At 38.7% G+C, this 16,279-nt stretch overlaps 1 protein-coding gene across 7 annotated transcripts in view; it reads left to right on the top strand.

Annotated features, from left to right (window-relative positions):
* The window catches only part of NSD2 (nuclear receptor binding SET domain protein 2), a 99,703-nt gene that overhangs the window by 41,469 nt on the left and 41,955 nt on the right, over positions 1 to 16,279 (top strand). For all 7 annotated transcript variants that reach the window (XM_039551048.1, XM_010402040.4, XM_039551051.1 and 4 more), the window contains one exon: positions 14,620 to 14,785. In XM_039551048.1, coding sequence (XP_039406982.1) covers positions 14,620 to 14,785 — 166 coding nt within the window. The remainder of the gene's footprint in view (positions 1 to 14,619; positions 14,786 to 16,279) is intronic.

Raw genomic sequence — 16,279 nt, 5'->3', positions numbered from 1 at the left:
TGGTTGTAAAAAACTGGGGCTTTTCTTTCTCTCATAGGGAGGGTTTGCAACTGTGCAGGTTTAAAATAAGGAAAACCAGATATGAGGGAACATGTGAAGGAGATTGTTCAAATGTTTGTCCACATGTACTTGTCAGGCTTGTGACATACATGCATTTTCTGTGATAATAACTGTAATAGCTTAGTTATCATTGTTCTTTGGTTTCAGACTCTAGCTGTTATTTCATGGCCAGCATCCAAAGCCTTAATGTTAGTGCATCATACTGTGGTTTTATATAACTGATTGTGGCTGCAAAGTGAAAATTAGGTGAATACCCTTGGAGTAAAAACTGATTAATTTTGCACTCAGATACCTGTTTATTGTAGGTTACATGTTAATGTAGAACCTGTTTGTCTGGCTTTATTTTTCATCTGGTTTCTCTCTCAATTTCTTGTTGTTCAACCTCTTACTCTTTTGATTTAGCAAAAACCACCATGGTTTGAATACTGCCTTTTGTGTAGGGTAATTATATCTGTCTGATGGACACAGCAGATTACTATTGCACTGAGGTGAGAGGCATATCGTGTAACAAATGTTCCAGTGCTCTGCTGTTGGGTGTTCTTCTTGTTTGGGCATTTTTTGTTAACAGAAATGAAGGCTATTTAAAACTTTATCTGTGAGTTAGCTTTCAGCTGGGAATAAATGTGATCTGCCCAGCTCTGACGTTAGATTTCTGTTGATAACCACCAGCTTTTCCAGGCCTCTGGGAAACAGCTGTAATGCTTTCATTTCCCAGCGTAAAGGAGATAAAATGGGACAACCTGTGGCTCTTTTCCTCCTTCCCTCCTGCTTTTCTCCCTTCTTCCCTACACCCCAGTATCTCTTCACCTGAGAAGTTCACTTTAAAATCCAGGCCTCTCATGATAAGGCTTGGTTTAGCAACTTTACTGCCAAAGCACTGCACTCCTGAATGGTCTGTGTTATGGGTGGTGGATATCCTATGTTGGGGGTTTGAATCGACGCCAGACCCGTGGGCTCTGGTAGCTGCTCACGTGCCAGGGTGCTCTGGGACTGGATTTTGTCCTGACTGCTTTTCAAGTCACTGTTTTCCGTACCAGTGAGGAATGAAATTTTCTTCCTCATTGCTTGTGTTAGAAGTGAAGCAATCCTGTTTGGAGGAGCAAGGCAGAGGTTTATTTCATATATTAATCTGAGTCTGATCCCTAGAGAATCCATAGTTTCTGTACAGGAAACAGAGAGTACACACATGTGCAGCTCTCATGCTGTCGGTCCCAGGGTAGGTCTGTGCTCTCTGACCCTGGGAGCAGCCCAGTATGTGATCCTGGCACATTGGAGCTCATTCTGCAGAAGCTGGGATGGGCCTACAAGTGGCAGTTCGCCCTTTTGGCTGGGTTTCCTGGCCTGGCTTCCCAGCACGGGTGCAGTAGCTCACAAAAGCAGCAGCACTGTGTCCAGAACAAACCTGGAAGTCCACGCACTGCTCTACTTGCTAGTGTAAGGTTTCCAGCTGTGTAATATATGTACATGATCCAAAAACCATACCTTCCATATAGCTTCCTATCCACTTTTCTTGCAGTTCTCTTCTAGTATTATAACAGAAACTTGGCAGGTTTTTACTCTCTCTCTCTGCAGGATATGGCCTATAATGACCTTGCAGTAGCTACATGGGGGGCAACTGCAAATTGCTGGAGAAATTCCACTAGTCCTTGTCATGTGTTTATGTTGCCATTTCATCTTCACAAAACTCTTCTGGCCAGCTCCATTATATCCAATATCTACATACAGACAAAGATATAAAAACCCAGTAAGGGGAGAACAGAAGCAATCTGAGGATGATCATCTAATTTGTATGTGTCTGTGGTAACTAAATATGGGAAGCTGGGGACACTGAAGGTGATGATATTGCTCTGATGTTTGCATCTGTCAGTAGAGGCCAGCACAAAGCAACAAGCTCGCTTTGTAAGATTGGAGAAAGGAGTTCATCAAATGTTGTATTATCCTGTTGCAGATGGTACAGCCAGATCCAGAGATTGCTTGTTTTGTCTTAATTTCAAAAATAAAAAGAAAAACAAATAAGTATGTGTTTTCAGGGGAAGGACTTGATTGTTTCTTATTATCAGTTGCTAGGAATTCCTGGTAAAGTACAGTTACTGTACGTGTCACAAAATGTGCAGCTAAGCTACCACAGGAGTCAGGATCTGTAGCTGTAGGGTAAAATGAACTCAATTATGTTTTCCTTTTTAATGGACTGTTCTGTCAAATCAGATCCTGTCTTCAGGCAAGTGATAACACAGGCTATCTGGCTGATGTCACCAGGATCCCAAAGGAGAAGGAGCAGTCCTAAAAATCTCTTCTTGCTGATCCCTTCAGGAGCAAGAGAAATAACTTCTTACCCTTTTTGGAAGAGTTTCTGAGCTACTGTTTTGCATTAGCCCTTACTAAAGAATTAAGTTTAGCTAAGCCTTGGGAACTTGTTAGTGCTAAGCAGTTCATGATGTGCAGCAGTAATTGTTACTTCAGAACTTTAAATTGTTTTTTCTTAATGCCTCATTGGAAAAGTGTCTTAAAGAACTACTTGTTCTTTAAGAAGCACCAAAAAGCATACAGCAATATACTGGTTTGAGGGGAAATTAGAAGCTTTGAGTATTTTCAGAGTGGCTACAAAATTAATTGCAGAAATTGCCGGAGTATTTGTTCAGGCTTTCCATACCAGACTTCCTGTTCTTGTATGTAAAAGTGACTGAATTAAGTACACTTTCTGTGTGAAACTGCTGTCTCAATATGTATTATTTAAATACATTTTTTGCCCTCTCCATAAAGACATTGGTGGGAGAATCCAAATCAAGTATGAAATTATATCTTGAAGTGTTGACAAAAATACTGCTTAAGAATAGCACTACCAAGTTGGATCAAGGAGCCGTTTAATTCAGCACCTCAGTTTGGGGTGAGGTTCAGTGGAGGAGGCATAATGGAGGGTACAGACATGGCAAATCATGGAGTGATGCTCTTTTTGAATATATCCAGCCTCCAGCAGTTTGTGACTCAGAGGTTTCTGGAGCTGGTGACTCTGTATTTAATGGCTGCAGATGGCTAAATTCGTGGAAGGAGACCTCGGGTTCTTTTTGAGCCATTGTGAGCTTTTTGCATCCATGACATTAAGTAACAGGGCAATAGAGCAGCTCTTTTTCAATTTGCTACCTACTCGTTTTGCTGGATTCTCTCATAATAATAGACATGGGGATCATGGACTTCTGTTACTGATTGTTATATAGACTTCTCACAAACCTGATCGATTTTTATTTTAGCTTAGCCAGTTCTAGTGTTGTTCCACATATTATAGAAGCCATTCCAGAATGCTAGTTCATGGTATCATCCTGTTTCTGAACTGCGATGCCCTTTGGGTTCTGCTGTTTTTGAGAATTAGGAACCAGAACAGTAGAGGACATTCAAAATACAAATGTCTTGTGAATGCATACAGTGGCCTGTTAATGATTTCTATATTGTTCTCAATTTCATTATTTTTCATTATAACTAATTGTAGCGGGTTGAGTTCGAAACCAGGCGGAAACACCAATTAAATGTAGTGGTTTTGGTTCAAAATATTCATTACTTACTTATTTTCCTTCTGTGAGATAAGAATTAGGAGAAAAGCAAAGCAGGCACAAACCTTAAACAGTTGCAGTACAATGAAAGAGTTTTATTACTAATAGAATTAAAAGTAAAGAGAAAATAACAAAACAAAATTAAAGCAAATTCCCCCCCCCTCCCCCCCCAGCACTTCTCTCCTTTTACCCAGCTCACACAAGGGATAACAGAACATGGGATGTTAGTCAGTGTTCCAGTTTTTGAAAAGTCTCTCTCTTATGCTTAAGGAAAAAAGGGTTTTCCTTCAGTTGCGTGTGGTTCCCAAACTGCCACTAACAGCAGATCCGCCCGGAAACAAACAGTCTGCTGTGTGTAGGACATCTCTTCCATGAAAAATCTCACAGTTCCTTCACACTGCAAAACATAGGCCATCACATGGGGTTATTCATCTTTTTAAGGATAAGTTCTTTTGGCCTGCACACAAAGGCCTTTCTTCGCCACAAGTCTCTAACAGCCTCGTACTACTTCTATATAGCCTGGCATAGGCACTCTTCACAAACTTCACAGGCACACGAAGATACTCCATCCCCCCATGTTCTTCAAATGGATTAAAGAGACAGTTTGTGGTATTACAGTTTCTTACCACGGCATGCAAGAAGGTTTCTTTTAAGCTGCGCGCCAGAATCGCGGCACCGCCCTCTTTTCTCCCGTCGCCATGCTCAGCTCCGTCCCACAGGACTCACTTCTCTTTCTCTCTGACTCTGAAGCTGCCATGTTGAAGGGTGTTCTTGTTCAGGCTTTACGGTGGGGAAAGCCTCGCTCCCTCTGTGCTGCGGGCTGCGTGGTGTCCTCTTCAGCACGAAGTGTGCTGGCTGCAGACAGGAGGCTCTGCCGGCTCCGCATGGAGAGGAGAGGGACCCGCCTGTCCCCAGAAGCCGCGCTGGCTGGGTTTAGCTGTGAGCAGTCCATGGCTGGTTTGAGCTGCCTGCGGCTCTGGGACAGTCCCCCCCAGCGACCCAGGGTCCGTGCCGCAGCATTGGGAAAGGGGGAAAGGGGCAGTGGCCCCGGCCCGGCCCGGCGGGGCCGGGAGGCTCGGAGTGCCCCCACCTTCCAGCAGGCGAGCTGCGACAAAAGGGGAAGTCCTGCCTTTCTGTGCGGTTTAAATATCTAAATTGTGAGAAGCGTAATTGGTCTTAAAGACTGTCCATCAACTCAGGGTCAACCCAATACACTAATACTTAGCATATGATTGATTGCTGACTGCCTCTGAACATTGAGCCAGGTTTCTGTAGAAAAGAGCTGACCAGATGTAGCTAAGTCAAATTCGAAGAATGTCAGCATCTCTTGCATTGTTTCATATTTATCAATCATTTGTGAATTCCAGAGCTTCTTCTATTTTATTTTGGTCTTTTGGGCATTGTGGTGGACATGACAGATGAAGTAAAGCAGTGAGCAAGCCGTCTTTGGAAGAGCTAACTTGCCTTTACATGTCAGCAGCAGATGGTGTTGAGAGATTAATGGCAGTTTCTGGTTTTATAAGCTGACCAGATTTATTTTCAGTCATTGCACAGGTAATGTCATGATTTAAATTATTTAAATCCCAGCTTTTCCTCTTCCTCCTCCTGTGTTGACAACTACAAGTTGGTTTGGCAAGGAATTTGCTGCTTGTTTTCACTGGGCTTTTTTGTCCAAGATATGGCAAAGCCTTTCTGTTGCTCTGCTCAGTGTTCTGCGTAACTAAATGCATGTCTAAGTCTTGCATGTAGCAAAGAGTTAGATATACAGTTCAGGGTTGTGTTACTTGGATGGATTTACAGGAAGATATTTGGGAAACATTGGTGATCTGTACCACGTGTAATTTCTTGCCCTTATAGCCCCCTTTTGTCAAGAAAGAAAGATATTTTTTGTAACCCTTCGGCAAAGTAGAAAAAGCAAAATATTTTGATCAATCTTGGAGCAGTGGTTTCCGCCTCCTTTACAAGTTTCCATGTTCTAGGGTGGATTTCATGTAGGGCAGATGAACTTTAGGACCTCCAAAAGAGGTCTTTGTTCACAGACACTAATGTTATGTTTGTCTGTTACTGTCTTTCATTATCTTTCTATTATAAATAAATAAGTCCCACTGGGCTAATGTTTATATTTTTGCTTTTTGGGAATACCTTAAGTACCTGCAGGAGTTGTGCTCTTGTGCATTATAGAATGGCACTAGCTAAAACTGTAAATTGTCAATAATAAATTAATTCCCTTCTCAGAAGGACTGTTTGTAAAAATTACTATTTTGGAAGCTCACTGGAAGAGGGAAAACTGAATCTTGTTTATATATTTGTAAAACAAGCCCTGCTGTGCTTGTGTGAGAAAGGGAAGTGAATCTGTGACCTCATAGCAGCAACTAATGCTAGAAAAGCTGGATTTTTTCTTTTTTGCTGTTTTGTTTGTTTGGTAAATAAATGTCAGTGTGAGTGTATGTTGTGGATGCTTGTGATGAAGTGAAACAATTTGGGATCTTAGTTCTGGTGGAATTGATGGCACTTCGGTCATGAGCATCATGATTTTGTACTGTAAAGACTTCCCTATTTTAATATTCATATGGGGTTGGGGTTTCCCAGGTTTTCTGTGCATTTTTATTGCTGAAAATAAGTGATGTTTCAGGAATAAGCTTCAGCATTGCCAAGTCAAGATAACATCTATCTGTTCAGGATTTTGTTGGTTGCCTTCCCCCCACCAGTCTCAGGCTTATTAACCACTGATTTGGCATTTCATCTGTAGGAGAGGAGGAGCTACTAGGTATATGTAACAGCACAACCTGTGAAACCTCTCATGCCTGCAGTAAGTGTGGGAATTAATTTTATGGGTCTCGTCTCTAAAGCAAAGTAGTACTTGGACTATGTCAAAATATTAGTTAACTAACAGAGCCCCTTTATGCCAAATCAGTATTTGTTCTATTTAAGCGTAGTCAGCTGCCTTCAGAAGTGTTCTTGTTATTAAAAAAAAAGGTAGAGATAAGTCTCTGCTTTCACCAGAAAACGGTGTCCTGTAAATCTAGTGGCCTTTTGGCAGCGCTATCTGAATTTGGGTTTTTCTGTTTTCTATCAATATTGGGATTCAAAACATGTACTCATGCTGTCCTGGATGTTTATGAGCTGCCAGGAGGAGGATACCTGTTCAGAAAGTGTCTTGGGAAAATTCTGTAAGGGTGTAAAAGAGTGCTAAAGATAAGGTCCTGATACAGATTTTGGTGTTGAAGAATGTGAGACCATGGTACATGCAACTAACAAGCTACATATGGATATGGCATTCTGAAAATCTGTAGGTATGCTGAGATGATTTAGCTCTCACTCTGTTATCCTGTGTGAAGTTCATATGGAAATTGTTCAGAAATAATAATTTCTCATGCCAAAGTTCCTCATGGATCTACAGTTACATTTTTACAGACTTCTGTAGCATCTTGTATCCACACTGTCTTATATACCCGGATACCACATCAAAAGTTTAAGCCTTTGAGGGTGGTTGAAGGTTAGAGACACAGGATGTAGGCAGAAATCTTTTTCTAATACTCAGTATAAAAGGTAGGCTTATTCATTCTGATCAAACATTATCTAGCTTAAATTTCTGAAACATGGAACCTTTCCTTAATAAGCCAGTAACTTAAAATTTAAGAGATCATCTAAATGTAAATGCAGAAATTCAGTAAAACAGCTGAAAGAAACTAATCTCCACATTTTTAAGAAAGACAAGGATTGGGAAGTGTTCCAGAATTCACATTTTACTGAATCTGTGAGTGATTGAATCTGTTTCTCTTCAACTCTTTACTCCGAAAGAAGAGTTGTGTCCTAGTTACTAAAATACCATGTTATGTCTGAAATACTTGCGTGTGTAGTGTTTGGGTAAAAGAGGACTGCTGATTTGAGTAGACAGATTTGCCTTTAAATGAAATTGTCTCATCTGCTAGAGACTTGCTAATGAGGGAACCAAAGCCAGAAAAAAAAGAATTGAAATGGAACCAGGAGTTTAGTGCTTGATTTGAAAGACAAATTTGAACTTCTGTCTTGTTTTAAAATCCATAACCTACATTATGAATCCCTGTCTAAACTTAAATGAATTTTATTGTCTTTTGTTTGCTTTCCCTCCTGGAGGGGAGGGTCCTGCATGGTGATACTCAACCTGCTGTCCACAAACTACTTCAGATGATTTTGTGGGACAAAATGGTGGTAACAAACTTACAGTCCTACAACTTAATGTGTGGTTTCAAACAGCCTCAGCCAGCACAGAAGAGTTTTCAGATCTGCAGTGATTTTCTTCAGCATTTTTTGACCTTATTTTATAGCTTTACCATCTAAGCACATTGAGGGGAAAAAAAAATCCTGGTTGTGGCAGGAAGATGAAAATATGTTGTATTCTGCGAACATAATTTTTCACCCTGCCAGATTTGACCCCCTTTTAGTGATAGAAGAAATTAAGTAAGTGGTTAATAATAGAATAAAGTGAAAGATAACTGAGGAAATACATTTAATGTAATTGCTCTCAATATTGAATTTGGAAGATTTTAGTTAAATCTCCAGTTTGTTATAAAACAAATAGAAATCTGAAAAACTTAACAAACCAATTTAAAATAGAGTTTGTTTGCTTTTCTGTTTTGATGTAGACATTTCATGTCCTCTTCCCTCTCAGAAGTCTTTACCTCACTGTATATTTTATGAGGTTGTTGCAGATTTAATTGTGCAGATATGGATGCAGTGGTCTTTTGGGAGCTGCAGTCTCTTGAATGCTCTGTTGAAGTGTCCTCTTCTGTTTTACTGAAGATGGATTATAAAACTTTGCCAGTTCACTGCTTCTTTCTTTATGTTTTCTCATCCTTCTCCATTTTGTAGTAATAGTCCCACATTTTCCCTTAATCTTGTGAGGTTCTGGTTTACTCTTTACTCTTGTGCCTGAAACATTCTCTCTGTAGGCAGTGGTTTGCCAAGTATGTAACTGCACAGCATTCATCGATTACGTAGTGAACAGAATATAACAAGTGAAAAAAATTTTAGTTTTATTTTTAATGTATTCAGTTACTTGTCATTTACTATCTAAATATACTCCCCCACATCCCAGAAGGTGGGAGCTATTTGGATAAACATAGGGCCTCTCAGGCCCTTTGGGGATAAACAGATTTACTATAATGTGTGAATTATAATCTAAAAAAAAATTAAAAACCGCTTAGGCAGTCAGCGTTGTGAGGATACTGTATTTTTATAGACAGAATCACTTAGCATGAGCACTGGCCATTTCTTAACAGACTTAAGGTGCTGCACTTTTTATTTGAAGCAATAGTACATATTGAGTTTGCATTGCTTTTGATCAGCTGTAGTTGTAGTTTTGGGTTTTGAAGTGATTTGAGTTAATGAGATTTTTGTCGTCAGACACAGACTGAGAAGCAGCCATTTCTCTGTCTGGAATGATGGGGCATCACTCTTTGGGACAGTAGCTGCATCCCTGGGTTCCTTTGGCTGAAGATTGAATGTTGATTTATCTTTGGCATACAAAATTCCTGAGTTTTTCACAAAACAAGAGCTTTTCTAAGAACATAATTGTTATGTCAGTTTTTTGAGGAAGAAAGGCATGGGATTGTTGTCTTGTTACTTTGGTTTTTTGTTTTTTGGGTTATAGTGTCCTTAGTCATTGGGGAATTCAAGTGCAAAAATATTACAAAAATAATCTGTTCTGTTCTGTGGCTGCCTTCTCCAGACAAACCAACCACCTCTCCTGAACCTCTGAAAGGAATGAAGTTTTTTCTACAACCATTTCCTTAGTTATCTATCTGTGCTGATAGACAGGCAAGACAAGACAAAACATTTTCACTTTTATTTTCATTACACAAGTCCATAAGAGATAATAGGAGTTTTAGTTGACAAAGCACAGCATTAGTAGATAGCAGGAACAGAAAAATAACGTGGGTTTGGTCAGCAAGCAATCTTAGCTTTTTCCATAGTAAATCTTGTTGCATAGGAAAGAAACAGATTTGACTAAGTTTGTATGTTCTAACTTTGATTCAAAATATATTTTAAATGCATATATTCTGTTTAGGGACCTTGATTATTTTGGTTTAGTTTCTTCATAGTGTGAGTAGCTTGGTTTTCATCCTGGCCTGCAGCTGGACCTACAGCAGTCTGTGTTTGTAGCAAGGCCTTCTGTTATAGTGAAAGTGGAAGTTCTTTGGTACAGAGTGAAACTGAGTTGAAAATGAAAACAGAAAGAGAAATACCAGATCTCTGCAGCTTAAGCTGTTCAGTATGTACTTCCAAGTTATGTTACACAGAAAAGAGCATTTACTGTCTTCACTTGTCTTAATAGTTCATACTTTTTTGTCAAATATTAAATTCTTGTGATGTATTCTTCACCAATTCTCAACATTGTTCTTTGTATGATCCCTTTGTGACAATTAACAGAGGATGGTTTTTTAATGGTTCCTGTAGCTTTTCACATTTTTATAGTGAAGTAGTAGCTCTTTGATGCTCAAGGTAATTTGCAGTAATTTTGAAGGGTTGTAATTCCTTGCATATGTCTGCACATGAGCATATTCACAAGAAATAGCTGAAATACACAACACTGAGTACTTCTTAAAGGGATAAAGTAATCTCAATCTGATACCACCTAATAAGCCTTCTAGGTGTTATCAAAAAAAATTACCTTTGTCCCTTGTTTACTAAACACTCATCATGGTGTTTTCGTAGCAGAGTCTACAAACAAACCTAAAGCTCTCAGTGCAGTAAAGATGCTCTTCTTAAATAAGTTTGGTTTTGGTCATTTTAAGATATTTTTAAGCTTTGAAATGACCTATTATTCATGGTGTGTTTTTGTCTCATTCGTTAGGCAGATCAGAACTAAATGGAAGTTGATTGGATTCTTTTGAGCAAGTGTAGCCCAAAGTTAATTAAATACTAGTGGTTTTGATGGCCAAGGCACTTCTTCGGGCTGGTAGAATGCTGACAGCAGTGTTGTAAATTCTTGTCAATCTGCCTGTCACTCATTGCTTGTGAAAGTGCTGAGGGAAATGACAAAATCTGTCATATGTTAAGGGAAGAGAAAAGGCATGTTTAATTTGTTTTATTTTTCAGTCCTTCTCAGCCTATTGCAGCTGCTGGCCCAGATGAGTTTTTGTGGATGCTGGTTCTCTTCGAGGCGTAATTTCTCAAAGGAAAACTGAGTTGCTATAAAGGAATTACTCAGTTTTCACACTCCACATCCTCCTGGACAAAATAAACTTCAAATCCATCTAGATACCTTTTCAAACAATTGTTTCATTACTCCAGAAACTTATTCCAGAAAGTCAGGAATTTCTGTGTCTGCCATACTGAGTAGTGCAGAGCCTGTGGAATGACCTGCGTGTCCAGTGTTAGGACTGGTCTGTGTCGGAGTCATCACCTCCTCACCTCAGCCTTGCCCCATGTATGTAAATTCTCTGCAGTCTTGTGTTTTGAAAGGGGAATAAAAACCCTCAGATTATTTAAAGTAGAAAAGTAATCCGATCCCAGGCTGTTTTCTTCTTACGTTTAGCATAACTGGTTAAAAGTTTGGGGCTAGGGTGACTGAGGTGGGAGTTCCCTCAGGCTGCAGAGCTTCCCTATAATTAAGGAAGGAGAGGTGGAGGAAATTCTGCAATTAAATGGTTTTAATTCTGGCAAAACTGCAGTAAAAGTTAATGGAATGGGGCATATGCAGGGCAGTCCAGACTTACTTAGCAGTGACAGAACCAGAGGGTGTTCTGTGCTCCTGTGCAGCACAGGAAGCCTGTTGACATTAATGGGTAGGAGATCTAGTGAGATCCTACTAATTACAAGTGAGAACAATTTCAAGAAATAAAAAGTCATGAAAAAGACACAAGGAGCCAAAATTTGAGGTGAAGGTATTTTAAAATAGTTTGATTTTGTGTAATCTTCCCTTGCTTTACAGTTGGGCTCTAAACCAGGAGTCTTCTATCTTAATTTGTTTGCTTCAGTATCATCACCAGAAGAATTGGTCAGGTCTTGCAGAGGAGGTGTTCCCTGCCTTCTGGTGCATTCACACAGCCCACCAGGACTGTGCTTCCAGTCCTGCCTCTCCATCTTCATGGGTGCAGTCAGATGCCCTGTGCTGTCTGACCACATATTGTTAGGAGTTCAAACTTCCCTAAGTAAGAATTTCTGTTTTCTTTTGGAGGAAAAAGAATCTGCAAGCCAAATTACTTTTTTTCTATACCACTTTGTAACTTGACAGTGATCTCCTATTCTTTAAAATTGCAGAGAATACAAATGTCTCATAAAGAAGCTCCAGCTCTCATTGTATGAGAAGATAGATGCCATCAGGGGACTGGGTGGCAAATTTGTTTTGAAATTATTTCTTTCTCCCCTGCCATTAATAATTTAAAAAAACCCTACCTGGATACTGAAGTAAAATCTGTACATATGACTGCATTTGGTTTGCAAAAATGTTTCTGAGAGGAAGTATTGAAGAAATTGTTGATGTCCTACAGCTGCATGTCCAAAGTACATGCCAGGAATTGCACCTCATTGTCTACTGTTAAGGTACCTATTGAATACATCAGAGCAGTTCCCAGAATGAGAAAATCAAACTAAACCAGAATGGTGTGGGAAAGTAAGATGGAAGTGAGCAAGTTCATGGTGGTATTTTCAATAGGTTTTTAAAGAACCTCATATGAGAGCTCTTAAAAAGTAATGGATATAGAATTCTGTGCTGTATTTTGCCATTCTTTTAAAGTATGAACGTTTTATCAATAGAAGAAAACATAAATGCACCAAGTCTGGCATAGATAAACCTTGCAGGTTTTGTCAGAGCCTGTCATTTTCAAGTTTTTTATCATAATCCAGTATAGTAAAAGAATTCTGGGCATTTTTTAAATTTTGTGAAGCACTTGTAGACACATTGGAGTGCGATATTCACTCCTGTACTGCCATCCCTTTTAGATTATGCTGCAGTAAGAAGCACTGCTAGAGCCTTTTCATTATTCCAGCCAGCTCCCTCTCAGACTGGAGTCATAAATCTTCGTAGCTTAGTTGCACTTTCTGAAGAATACAGGGAGTCATAAATTAAAAATGAGCTTCAGAATCCTGCGTAACTTTCGCATTTCTGAAAAGTTGACTCATTGAAAAAAAATTCATCCTACCTCTTCAGTTGAAATGCTGAAGTTGGTCTGTGTGTGTAAGACCTGCCCCTGACATACGAACCTCTGAATTTTTAGCCTTTAAGCATAAATTTTCACATCATGTTTAACTGCTAGAAGGAGCATTTGATTTTTCACATCTGCTTGGAATCTTTTAGGTCTGTTGAGAGTGCTGGACTTGAGGCAAGCTCGCAGGAGGGATTTTCTGACAGAGAATCCTTAGTGAGCCAAAAAACCTTGAGACACGGGAACATAGCTGTAGCTGGAGTCATATGAACCGAGTCTGAATTCATCAGAAAAGCTGAATCACTGGATGAGTAATTGTCCCTAGCAATCAGATGACATGGCTTCATGTATGTTTACCAAGCAGAGCTTTAAAAGCTTTTCAGGGAAGGATTTCTGAGTACGTTAAGTTTTAGGGGTTTTGACTAGATGTACCTCTGTGTTTAAGTTGCAGATAAATCTCTCTGAAGTTGCATCACATCAAAGATTTTAGTTTGTGTTTGGAAAATAATGTTTAATTACTTACAGTGCTATTTTCTGGGTTTGAAAATCTGTACAAGGTGAAGTGATCTACTCTGATTCAGCGTAATGCTCCAAGTACTTGTTTCTCAGTTCTAGATTTCTGCTTTCTTAACGGTCTTCTTTCTTTCCTCTTGCCACTTCTAATTAATTTTAAAGCATAATTTTGCTCCAGCCCTAACACTGAATCCAGGGAAAACCTGAAGCTCCAGTCTGCCTTCTGAATGATGAGCTGGTACTACACAAGATGAATGATACATGCTGCATATAAATTTAGTACTAGAAAATTAAAAAGGAGATTCAAAATATGTGATTTTATAAAATATGTGGTATGTCTGTGATGAGACCCCTTCTGTGCTTTTCTACAGAGTTAGTGCTTACCTAGATAAAGGTACGCTCTGTTCATATCAAATAGAACAGATGACGCCAAAAAGACAAAATGCAGCTAACTCTGTGAAAGGTTTTAGTTGGTGAATAGATGTCTGTGTTGCTGAACTTTATGATATAGTAAAAATGTCATAGGAGAACACAAAACTCCCTTGCCTTGAAGTGGAAATAGTTCCATAATTGTTTTCCAGTATCTAAAATAGCTTTAGAGCATGAACGGAGCACTCACAAACTTTTACTGCTAGAACTGGAAGAGAAAAAAATCTCACAAAAGGATGTGGGGAATGGTTCATGTTACAAGTTCTCCATATGTGAAAAAACAGCTGAAAGCTGGAGGGTTTGGGGTTTTAAAACTGGTTATTTATGTAGTTTCCAGTCAGACATAAAGACAGTATTTCAGTCTGTTCTAGTCTGGGGGTTTTGTTTGGTTTTGTGTTTTTGAGGGGTTTTTTTAAATCTAGGAGTACATTTGTGTGTATAGCACTTAACTTGATTAATAATATTCAATTCAGAGGGAGGTTGACTCTTCCACATCTACATCCAGTGCTCAGGTAATGTATTTAAAATCAAAGTAAGCCTTTCTGTTAGTCTCTCCGGAGTTACTTGAAAAGATAAAGGCAAACCACAGCTTACTTGCCAATATTTCTAATTAAACTAATTAAGTCTAATTAAACTGGAATGTGGATTTTTTTCACTGCTAGAGAACAAAAGTTATGACTTAAAGTTTTTATTACACATGAAATGCAATTATTGTATACTAGCAAACATGACAGCACTTTATTCTTCTGAACTATTTCTTTTTTTCCTCCTTCTGTTACGTAACACTGTATTTTTTCACATATAGTGAGAGTGTTTAACAGAATATGAACTGTGGTTTGGCTTTTTTCATTCTATTTTGTAATCCTGGTGCATGTCTGAAGAAAGATGATGATCAGTTTGGCTTTTTTTTTTTTTTTTTTTTTTTTCTTTTCTTTTTATCTTTTAAGGCTCCTGCTAAGAGAGATCCAACTCAAAGTACCATCAAAGAGGAAAAAGTCCATCTGTTGAAGTATAATATAGGAGATCTAGTCTGGTCAAAAGTGTCTGGTTTTCCATGGTGGCCATGTATGGTTTCTGCTGATCCTGTTCTCCATGCCTACACTAAACTAAAAGGTATGTCAGTGATGCTACAAACATTCAGGTTTTTTCATGTATAAATAATGGTTGCTTAGGAAAAATTCTGTTCTTCATCTATTTAGTTGATGAGCAACTTGTTGTCAACAGGAATGTTAAAATCATGTAAATGCTATTCTTGAGCATATAGCAGTGTGTCTTTTAACTCATGGTTCTCTGAAAGATACCAAAATTATGATCTGTAAAACTGTGTGGAGTCTTGCTAAAAAAAAAACCAAAACCTGATGGTGTTTTCCATTGTTTTTGTGGAGATGCTTGGAGAATTGATACAGGCTAAAAATTTTATTAGAGCCGATGAGAATTAAATATTCCTGATGATTATGGTGTACTAAAAGCAATCCATAATTCAGGCAGCTAAATTTTCTCTGATTCACAGAGTCAATACTGTTATCTACAGACTATTGGTTGATTTTAAATGCAGGAACTACCAAGTGTAAATGAAATTTTAGGTATGAACCTGTACAATTTCTTAATCTCATTTGCACCTTTGTTCTCTGTTCTGATACCTGACACTTTTGAGGCTTAGTAGCAATAAATATTTAGAGTACACATTAAGAAAGAGTTGGAAGGGCTGAAGGTAGTGAAGTGTTGGAGTGGATTGCCCAGAGAAATGGTCTGATCTCATTCATAGGAGGTTTTTAAGAACAAATTAAATTAATATCTTTAGGATTATAGCTACATTCAACATTGGTAGTAAACTAAACAGCTTCTTGAGAACTGTGTGAATCATTCATAATAAAATTGATGGAATGGTTATTATTGACTCTTCAGTCAAATTTTCCTTGTAGCAGTCTTTCAGAGTTGGGATCAGGCAGTCCCTGTCATTTTTAGTCTTTGGATTATTAGGTCTATTATGGCATAAAGAGCTGGATTTTGAGAGTAGTAGAGCTGTTTATTTGTTCCTAACAATTACTCTGTTCCTTGAAAGAAGCAAGGTTTCGGTTTCATTATCAAGAATGTCTGTGGTAGTTCTTCATCAGAAACTATAGAAACAGACCCAGCAAAACCCAATACCGAATGTCTGAATGCAACCTGTGGAGCACGAACAGAAAGAAGAGCCCATACACTTTGTAGTGTTAATTTCTCTCACTTTGAAGTAACGTGGATGATGGTTATTTCTCGTATTTGCTCTGGAGTTGGCTTGGGCCTGCCTTTTCCTTAAAGAGTTTAGTCTGGGTCTGGGCAGCCATCCTAACTGCTAAATGCCACTCTGATGTGTGTATTTCCATCAGTAGGTATTTCCAGTCTTACCTTCCACCCACTGTTTATTCTTGAGGCATTATCAAAAGTCTCCTCTTGCAAACAGAAAAGTTCTTTTATCATGGCGTTGTAGAAATACTGAGCTAAGTCTGTATTTCTCATTTCTAGGCTTAGGATCAAGTGTTTATAAGCAGTCTGAATTTCTGGATGTTGATACTTGATTTGATCATTCCAGCTGATTAGGCTTGATGAAAATTAATAACTTGAACTTGC

This window comes from Corvus cornix, chromosome 4, assembly GCF_000738735.6.
Source record: "Corvus cornix cornix isolate S_Up_H32 chromosome 4, ASM73873v5, whole genome shotgun sequence".
Classification (NCBI taxonomy): domain Eukaryota; kingdom Metazoa; phylum Chordata; class Aves; order Passeriformes; family Corvidae; genus Corvus; species Corvus cornix.
Note: the sequence above shows the minus strand (reverse complement) of the source record. Positions and strands in the feature narration are given on the sequence as shown.